The sequence below is a fragment of the Mytilinidion resinicola genome, assembly GCF_010093595.1.
Source record: "Mytilinidion resinicola strain CBS 304.34 unplaced genomic scaffold BDZ99scaffold_19, whole genome shotgun sequence".
NCBI lineage: Eukaryota > Fungi > Ascomycota > Dothideomycetes > Mytilinidiales > Mytilinidiaceae > Mytilinidion > Mytilinidion resinicola.
In genome coordinates this window covers 856,887-866,395 of record NW_022985455.1, presented here as the reverse complement: position 1 = coordinate 866,395, position 9,509 = coordinate 856,887, and the positions used below count along the sequence as shown (strand labels likewise).

Sequence of the window (9,509 nt, the reverse complement as noted above, 5' to 3'; positions counted from 1 at the left end):
CAGGAGTATATATACGGCGTACGTAGCCTAGATAGATGCTCATCCAATACATCACTTACCTCGTTCAATGCATTGTTTCACCTCCATCCTCACTTGTGTACACGCCGCATTTGGAGTGAGCATTTAGAATTGGTAAGCGAATTAAGCGAGCGAATCGGAGGCCCTAGCCGGGCCTCCGAGCCAATTAGAGGGCGGTGAAACGACAGGGGTTTAGGGGGTGTACAACTACTAGAAAGGGGGGTGTACAACTACTAAAAAGGGGGTGTACAGGTACTAGCGCCCTAAATTAAAGAACACCCTTGGCGAGGTACATTATTTTCCTTTTCCCATGTGTTATCGCCCTGAGTGCCTGACAGTCGCTATCGACACGAAACGGTGAATAATGCGGAGCAGGCGACAGTACGGAACAGGCCGCTGCACCTTCTGCCAAGTTCCCAACATCTCCTCACCCTAGGTACAACATAGTTACATCAACTCAGGTTGAAATTGATGCGAACTCTGTTGTATTGTAGATGCCGTAAAGGCGGACTATATAGAGGAACGAGATGAACTATCCCTTAGGGCGCTCCCTTGGTCGTTCCCTTGGCAGCAAGGAAGCACCACAACTCGGTAAGGAAGAGAAAGGGAGAGTAAGGGATACCTAGGGGAATGGCGTGCACGCAGGTGAACCGTATGAGTTGCTGATCCTAGGTTGCTGCAACCCGAGTCATCAACGACCTTGCGCTCGTGCTTCGTAGCATGAGGCTGCCCGGTTCTGCGATAAAGCTGCTCGGTGCGCTGCATCCGCTGCTGCCTAGCGGCTCTTGCTGCGACAGCATCAAGCTCGTGTCGTCCACCGTGCCCGCCACCGCTATGCGATTGTTGCTGTGGATGTACGTCCACATGCCCGTCATCGTTGCTCGCGGGATTTCGGGAAGCTCCGTTCCTTCGACGTCTTCTTCGTGACGTCGCCCGCCGAAGCGAGATCGAAATTCCCGGAATGAGTACAACGGCCGCTTCATGCGCTCTTGATAGCGTTTTCGCTGCTTGGCAATCACAAAGAAGGTACGGAACGATGTGAGTGACGCCATGAGCAACGCGACGGCTGCCTCAAGGTATTGCCAGAAGTACTCGTACGGAATGTCCATCGCGGTAACACCATGCATCTTGCTAACACGGGCGACGGCCATGGCGACCATGACGAGCGAGAGACAGAGAAAGGACCCGACGGCGAACTTCTGCCGTGTTTTCATCTTTGCGCGGCGCAGCACGATGACGGGGATGCTGGCGACTGGGATATGTTAGTGACTTGGGATTGGTAGGTGGCAATGGTGACTTGCTCATTAAATCTGTGAGGCCGTCTAGCCCGGTTACAAAGCCGGTCAAAGGGAAATACAGTTCACTGTTGAAATTCAACGAGCATTCGACTGAGCCATGTTAGCACCCCTAGGCCCTGTTCTACTGTAGGAATTCATGACTTACTTGACGACATTCCAAAATGCGGGCATAGAATGAACGGTTCGGTGATGATAAACATCCACGAGAGTAGGGTAAAGGCCACAACGCCTCAGTAGTATCGATGGATTTTATCCACCGACTGGATCAGCTGTCGGAAGAATGCCAAGAAGGAAAACTTTACCGCAAAAGTCGCGGCCCACAGTAATTCCAGGTCGGCCATCTGCAACGTGTTGACTATCTTGGTCACCCTGAGCAGTTCATCGCTTTTCACCCTAGTGATGATTGTGGGGTCCTTGAACAGTGCCTGCGTTAGATACATATTATCGAAATTGGCGTATGTCAGTGCAGTGGCGGCTATAAGACAAAGGCACCCCCAGAACACCAGGTAGTCGTCTAGCGTCATTGCCCTGCGAGATCGTAATCGGGTTGCCGCTCTGGCGATGACTAATATCACCGACAGCGCGAAAAAGACGCCGACAGTGACCTGGTTATTGGTTAATAACGTGACTGAAATCGCCAAGCTATCGGATAAATGGCAGCCCTACCTGGAAAGTCATCATCTTGATGCTGGCCAGTTTGTCCATTTCCGCCATCAGATTCGAGTGGTCCATGGCCATGGCTGCGAGCAGTCTGAACAGAAAGAGAACGAAGCCAAAGAATCGTAGTCCGGCGAGTGAGGCACTGTCGATACAGTCGTAGGTCGTAGTTTTTAGTTTCGCGTGGCGTTTAGAACTTCGGGACCCGGCTTTTACATAGCCCCAGTGCTGAAGATCACAAGTGCCGTGCGGGGCCACAGGATCGAGACGTAGTAGTCAGGGCGTCGATATAATTCACGACAGCCTCGGGTTGCGCCACTCCACGTCGGGGACTACATAGCTGGAATGCTGCACAATGGTGGGGTGACGCTGCTAGAACAACCAGCATCCCCTAAACACCATGGCGGGTTGCATGAAGTTGCACATGGCATGGTACAGCGTATGGGATTTCGCTCTTCCAAATAACAGAAGTTTGATGAGCTTTGTGCGTCAGTGCCATGTCGCAGACGATAGAGATGCAAGGTTGGAGTCGCACTGCCGAAAGTGCGGATGTCTATATGGAATACGCCTCGACCTGAGCAACAGGCTGCTAATTACCAGTACGACACTGCGACAGGGTTTGTTTAGGCTTTAGTGTGAAAGGGGAGACCGTCTGACCTAAGATTACAAGAAGTGGACGGAAAGATTAATCCCGCAGGTGATACAGCTGTTTTTTTTATCAATCGAAGACATGAAAGAGGCAAATGCTGAACTCGCTAGTTGCATCTTGCGGTATTGGCAGGCACAAGCCAGAGGAATGCCCCACACAGCAGCAAACTACAGGGCTGAGTGCCAAACATGTGAACTCAGGTTGAAATTGATGTGAACTCTGATTTCTATAGGTGTCTAGCTCGTTGTTTATATACTAGGGGAAGGAAGGGGGGCCACCCCCGGGGGCTTAACGTGGCAGCTCTCTTGATACGTTGCTGGTTACATCCTATTACTTGATGCAGTACTGACACCGTGCTGTCGCACTGCTGTTGCACTAACTGTTACTTCCTCCTGTATCAGCATGCTATCCTGATACGTTACTGGCATATGAATTGTTGATCCTAGGTTGTAGTGCTGCAACCCGAGTTGTGACGTAGTACTCAAACCGAATGTCCGAAAGAGAAATCGGGCGTCGCAATCCTTCCAGAACAATTCCAAATGCTTGTGTCTACTCCCTCTGGCCTATCAAAGCTGCGGCCCTATCGAAACTTCCTCAATGCCGTCTTCTTTGCAAACTACGTCTCCCCAAACCAGCTGATGTTAGTTGTCGGAGCTCCTCGACCATGTCCGAGTCTATCGTCGCAGTGACAACGAGCCAGTTCACTGGTAATGACAATTTCAGCGATGTTCGACGCTCTATCTGGAGATGAGGATTGAGGCCCACGGGGAGTTTCTGAGCCCTCATGGTGGTTAGAGAATCCGGCCAGTTGCAATTGCCCGAGCCCCGTTCCCGTCGGGAAAGTACGTGTGGTCAGCAGGATCAACTACTAAAGTATTCCCGACCTACAATAGAAAGGAGATGCTACAAATACTTGAAAAGCGTTGCGAGTTGAAAGAAATCCGAGTCTCGTCTCTTTCACATCGAACAATCGTCAAGAGTTAGTAGCTCATCTGTCGTCACATTTGATATTTTTTTCGTTCCCCATTCGTCCAGCATGTCATTCTTCACCTGAAACGGGCACAGTCGTATTCTCTATCCCTTCGGGATCATGTTGCTCTTGTGGCTGAAAGGAAACGAGACCGTTTATTACACACTCGTATTCGGTGGAATCTTTTCGATCCCACTCTGCTTCAACTACGCTTTTGCGTGGACTATGTATCATTGGCAACACCTGAGAGTTCATGAAAGGCAAATTCCTCCAGTATATCCTTCATTCCTTCCCTATCTAGGGAGCGTCATAGAACTCGCCATTAACGGTCAGACGTATCTTAAACGTGCGACGTGAGTGCATGTATTTATTTTGGACGTGTTGTCGTATTTGGAAAATTGGCCTTTGCGCTGACATGAAGTAGCTCGTACGCAGGAGAGATGGCCGCCGCTCGAATGACCATTCTGGGAAAAGAGATTTACTTTTTTCAAGACCGCGAGAGTGTTGCCGCAATGTGGAAGCAGCAGCTGCTGTCAAGCCCAGTGGAGGCCTATATCTATTCCTTGAGCTACATTTTCGGCATGAAGGAAACGGCACTAGCAACATACAGGGCTGACGACTCAGGGCCGTTCAGAAAGCCTTACCCGGGAAGCAATGTCCGGTCCCAGGACCGGGTCGACCATATCACCCACTCAGGACTTCTCAAAGCACTGACGGGGTCAGGACTGGCACCCACGGCACAGCAATTCATGGAAAGCTTCTTGGAACGGCTAGACAACTTGCCAGCCGACGAGAACTGGACGGATATGCCCGATTTACTCAAATTCTTCCAGGATGTCGTGGGGACTGCGAGCATGCAAGCGGTGGCAGGTCCGACTTTATTGAAACTGAATCCAACCTTTGTCGACGATTTCTGGAGCTATGACAAGTACGTGCCGTGGTTTGCTCGTGGGGTGCCCTCGTTTATCATGCTCGGAGCGGTCAAAAATCGAGGAAATTTGATTAACCAGATTAAGAGCTGGTATGCGTATGCCAGACAGCATTTCGACGAGTCAAGCATCAGCAAGGACGGTGATGGTGATCCATTCTGGGGCTCGGAATTAATGCGGGGAAGACAGAAGACGTTGCTTCTGGCCAGGAACCAAGACGATGATTCGCTCGCTTCGGCAGACCTGGGGTTGATCTGGGCGTGAGTTCTCACCAGGAGCTAGCAGTGTGCCACTGATAGGTGCTAACGGTCGAGTAGCTCTGTTTCGAACAGCACGCCGACGGCAATGTTTGCAACAATGCATATGTTCAAAGAGCCTGGCCTAGTCGCGCGCGTGCGCAAAAGCGTCGACTCACAGCGAGATTCGAATAATCCGTCGGCCTTGGACGTTGAGCGGCTCTTGCAGAACCCACTACTATCATCCATTTACGCGGAGACGCTGCGAATGTACGTCAAGTCGTACTTCGTGGCAAGCTCGCCACACGCCGATGTGGCGCTTGGCAGGTGGTGGCTCTTCGGAGGAGATTTACGCCGCCGATTTGTGGCACGGCCCCCCAACACCAATCTCCCACTTCTTGATGTAAACAAGCGATCATAACATCGCTATTTCTCCACCAATTCTCAACCAAATCAATCCATTTTGAGTGCATTTAAAAGCCCTTGATTACCTCTTTGAGATGCCGAAGCAAATCCAAATCCACAGAGACCGCCCATGGCGTGGCACCCCGATCCGGCCGCCCCCTGGCCTTGTGTATTCTGGGGCCCTGAATGAGAAGGCCAAGAAGCCACACATCCACGAAGCAGCTCGAGTCCTTGTTTGGGCAGGCAAGCTGTATGGTCAAGAGCTAGGAATTGAAATCAATAAGAACACTGTTCTTAAGGTCTGGTGTTTTATTGCGCCAGCAAACAGATATTCTCAGCTCAGGAGAATTCAAAGTCCTACATAATTGTGAAGGACCTAATCCTAGAGGAAGGAAATAAGCTCTTACAAGAGACAACACACGGCGCATGGCAGACTACCTTAATAATCCAAAATTAGACCAAGAAAATAAGGGAGAACCATGGCAGGATATCGCAGAGAAGGTCCGTGGGTCTATTCCTTAAACCCACCATTTCAAACCAGAAGGACTCCGTCCTTTAGAACCACAGTCAATTTAAAGAGCTATAAAAAAGGATAAAGGATTTATAAATGCTGTTATAGAGGAGGAGAAGCTGTTTAGATAAAAAAATAAGCAGATACACGCCTGGATTAGAATGCCGCTTGTTAGGGGATAAACCCCTGTTGCACGACTCGGGCTCCGCCCTCGTTTCTAGCCCCTATTCGGCGGGCTTGGCAGGAGTATATCTCCTGCCCGTTGTACGTAGCTTGCTCGCCAGCGGATTCTTAACTAAGTTCAAGGGACGCACCCGGCCTCAGGCCTGCCAACGTGCATTGAAACCCTTACACCGCTTAATTAAAAGTTAGGCCTTATTTAAAGGATTGGTTTAATATAGCATTCTTAGATGAATTCCACTTTAGTTTAGGGCCAGAGATCACGCATAGAATTAAGAGAAGGATAGGCAGGAAGCACCGCTATACTCCACAGAACATTCACAGAAAGAAGGTTACTTTAAAGGATGAAAAGACCCGAGCTTGTGGTAATAATAAGCCCTTCAAAACATTTTCTGTCTTTGTTATTGTGGGCTACAACTACCGCAAATTCATCCTCTACAACGCTGGCAATATGAATAGCAAGATGTTATCTAAGTGCTACACTAAGCAGATCCTTCCTATATTGTTAGCTAATCTGGAATAGCAACAACAAGGCCTCACGCTTTGTTAAGATGGAGATTTAGGACATAAGGCCATTGCTATAAGAAGATGGGCAGAAAGGAACAGTCTGAAATTGCTACAGATGCCAGGCTATTCTCCAGACATGTCAATTGTTGAATCTTTGGCCGCTCCTGTCAAGAGGAAGTTCCATGCCCGGCGATCAGGTAGCCAGGCTACTGCCTTGCAGCGGTTCTCCAACATTTGGACACGGGAAATTGATCAGAAATCAATTATCAAGATGTATGAAGGATACACAGCAAGGCTACATTGTTCTAACCGAGCAGATGGACAGATGACCCAATTTTAGCACTTCAAATCAATCAAATTGGCCGTGTTTTGATATTGTGAAGCGTGATTTTGGTGGGAGATTTGGTGTTGGTGGCCCGTGCCACAAATCGGCGGCTTATTTCTCCTCCGAAGAGGGTGGCTGCCGAAAGGCGAGATTGCTCTGGTTAACTCCGGAATCGCCCACATGGATGCGAGGGTTTGGAATACAAAGAGCGGTGTTTATCCAGTGGACTCTTTCTGGGCCGACAGGTTCATAACGGACCCGCGAGATCCGTCCAGCGGGCCGGTGAAGCCTGGGGTAGAGCGACAGGCCAGAGGCGAGCCAACGGCAGAGAAGACTGAGCCATATTTCTCCTTGGACGGGCTAGAAGGGTCATGGATCCCATATGGAGGTATGTGTCCCAGATTCAGCTTCAAGTGCTCGGCTAATTCCATGCAGGGGGGCATGCCATATGCCCAGGCCGTTTCCTCACGAAGAACTTGATCTTACTCTCAAGTGCAGTTATTGCCGACCGCTTTGATATCCAGATCCTGGGCGGGCACTTGAAGTTGAGCTCAGCCAAGTTTGGTCTGGGAAGCCTGCGCCCAAAAGAGGCAATCCCGTTCAGGATCAAGAGGAGAGTAACGGATTAGAACACTCGCATGTCGAGCCGGCGCAACACGCTTGCAAGAGGGTGCCGATAGGAAGAATGGATGTTTTCAATAGATATATAGCTTTGAAACTCTGGTGCATGCAGTGTGCTTTCTCGAGGATGGTGAAAAAATCCAGCCTTGCGCGGGCACCAGGTGACTAGTTTGGTGCATCTGACGCCAAGGACCCTTGCAGCAACCCCGATCGCTCAAGCGAATACGATGGGCAGCGCAGCCGCCATACGCTCGCCTCTTCACGAAATGCGGCTCAGTGCCCATCGCCTCCGGGGTCTGCCAGCAAGGAACAGAGGCGGAGGACAACGGGCGCTTGCTTGAGTGCGCGATGGAGGACGGCCAGGGGTGAATCAATCAGATGAGACATTCCCATTGCACGTCCGCGGCCCGCGCCGCTCTGTACCACGATTGTATATTGCAGGGTCGGGGCGCAGCCCCGAGGGGCCATCTAAGGGCCAGACCCCGCGAAGCGTAGCGCCTTGGCGCAATCATAAAGCTCTATACTCTATATCCCCAACCGTACTAGCCCATCTCGGGCACCTGCAACTGCTCGACGCTGCGAGCTCTCTCTCACTTGCCATCGCCCTCCCGCCTCTGCTGCTCAAATTGAGCAGTTTGCCCTCGCCACTATGGCTTTGTGGCTCCAGCTCTCCCTGCTCCAGGCGCTGGCAGTGCTTTGTGGGACTGGCTTTCTCTACTTCTGTGCTGCTTTGTACCGAGCACGATCATCTTTCTATCACAGTAAAGTCAAGAGGGGCCTGGTGAGTAGCGGCGGCCTTCTATACTCTCCTGCACCACTCCACTAGCCGTCTCGCACAGCCCATGCCTAAATGGAATCCTATCTTCGGCCACCTCCTCGTTATGGACAAGTCCTTCAAGACGCTCAAGATGCCTCCGGACCTCGTAAATCCGGACCGCTTCCATGCTTTGTCAGAAGAGTTTGCGGCATCCGACGGCCTGTACTACATGGATCTCTGGCCCTTCATCAACCCAATGCTGCTCACGTCCACCCCGAGCTATGCCATCCAGACCGCCCAGCGGAACGACCTCGAGAAGCCCGACGACCTGGTCAGCTTTCTGCATCCCATTGCGGGCGGCAACAGTGTCTTTACTGCCAATGGCGATGACTGGAAGCATGGGCGCCACATCTTCCAAACCGGCTTCAACTCGGCCTACATCCTAGATCAGGCGGAGCACGTAATAGTAGAGGCCGAGGTATTTGTCGAAATCCTTGAAGAGCATGCTTTAAAGGGAGACATATTCTGCCTGGACCATGCCGCCATTAAATATACTATGGACATTAGTGGCGCTCTTACGCTGTGAGTTTCGTAATTTGGATTACAGTAACGTGATCACTAATGGAGACTAGGAATAAGCGGCTCCACGTCCAACGCAATCCAGGCAATCCACTTGCGTCTGCTATGAGGCACACCATTGGCTGGCACTACATGGGCGATCTACAAGGGGGTAACATGAGCGGGCCAGCAGCGCTCCCTGCTAGCGCTTATTGCCACCTCCATTTGCCACGTAATAACCTGTGCTTATTCAGTAACTAATACTTTGTTGGACCTCCATCTGCAGCAATTACAGCAAGGCAGCGCTCCCTCATGTTGCCTGTATACTTCTCGAATTCTTCGGGCTCGAGCTTCTCCCATTCCTCCTCAGCATACTGCCTCACTTCCTCCTTTGTTGTAGGGAACCGGCGTTGTATTCTCCCCTTCAATAGCCTCCAGACATTCTCAATTGGATTAAAATCAGGGGAATTCGCCGGCCATTCCATTACAAGCATGCCATTTTGCTCCCAGGCCATGCGGGTTGCTTTGGCTGAGTGAATAGAGGCATTATCCTCTACAAGAATAGGCTGGTAATGCAGTGTTTGCCATAATTCCCATGCGAATTTCTTGATATTGGGGCATATATATGTCCGGTAGACATCGCCATTTATTGTCTTCCTTTTATACCCTAACTCAATCGACCAATCCTTTTCAAAAATAACAAGAGGCCCCTTATTCCCATGGGAGATGCTGCCATGGATCATCCAGCTTGAATACCCCCTGAATTTAGGGACACAGCAGTCAACATCATATTTCTCCTCTGCGCATCGAGTAACAAAGATTTGGCCTCCTCCAGTTCGAATAGACGCCTCATCTGTCCAAATTACTGCTGCCCACATCTCAGGAGTC

The 9,509-nt window shown here is 50.6% G+C and overlaps 4 protein-coding genes across 4 annotated transcripts; 2 read left to right on the top strand and 2 right to left on the bottom strand.

Moving 5' to 3' along the window:
* Positions 1–423: 423 nt before the first annotated feature.
* Positions 424–1,471, bottom strand: BDZ99DRAFT_574927 (uncharacterized protein; the record flags this gene model as incomplete). The annotated part of the gene is made up of 3 exons (XM_033728419.1): positions 424–1,270; positions 1,383–1,406; positions 1,462–1,471. The coding sequence occupies 3 exons, from the start codon at positions 1,469–1,471 to the stop codon at positions 687–689; spliced, it is 618 nt and encodes a 205-aa protein (XP_033572310.1). The 3' UTR covers positions 424–686.
* Positions 1,472–1,546: 75 nt separating this feature from the next.
* Positions 1,547–2,054, bottom strand: BDZ99DRAFT_525050 (uncharacterized protein; the record flags this gene model as incomplete). The annotated part of the gene is made up of 2 exons (XM_033725965.1): positions 1,547–1,921; positions 1,983–2,054. The coding sequence occupies 2 exons, from the start codon at positions 2,052–2,054 to the stop codon at positions 1,547–1,549; spliced, it is 447 nt and encodes a 148-aa protein (XP_033572309.1).
* A 1,232-nt stretch (positions 2,055–3,286) lies between these two features.
* Positions 3,287–7,390, top strand: BDZ99DRAFT_511344 (cytochrome P450; the record flags this gene model as incomplete). Its single annotated transcript, XM_033724537.1, has 7 exons — positions 3,287–3,329; positions 3,418–3,464; positions 3,743–3,945; positions 4,017–4,781; positions 4,839–5,084; positions 6,814–7,073; positions 7,121–7,390. 7 exons carry the CDS (start codon positions 3,287–3,289, stop codon positions 7,312–7,314), a joined length of 1,758 nt encoding a protein of 585 aa, XP_033572308.1. The 3' UTR covers positions 7,315–7,390.
* Positions 7,391–7,767: 377 nt separating this feature from the next.
* On the top strand, positions 7,768–9,115 carry BDZ99DRAFT_118227 (uncharacterized protein). Its single transcript, XM_033712492.1, has 2 exons — positions 7,768–8,645; positions 8,696–9,115. The coding sequence occupies exons 1-2, from the start codon at positions 8,149–8,151 to the stop codon at positions 8,880–8,882; spliced, it is 684 nt and encodes a 227-aa protein (XP_033572307.1). The 5' UTR covers positions 7,768–8,148; the 3' UTR covers positions 8,883–9,115.
* The last annotated feature ends 394 nt before the right edge of the window (positions 9,116–9,509 follow it).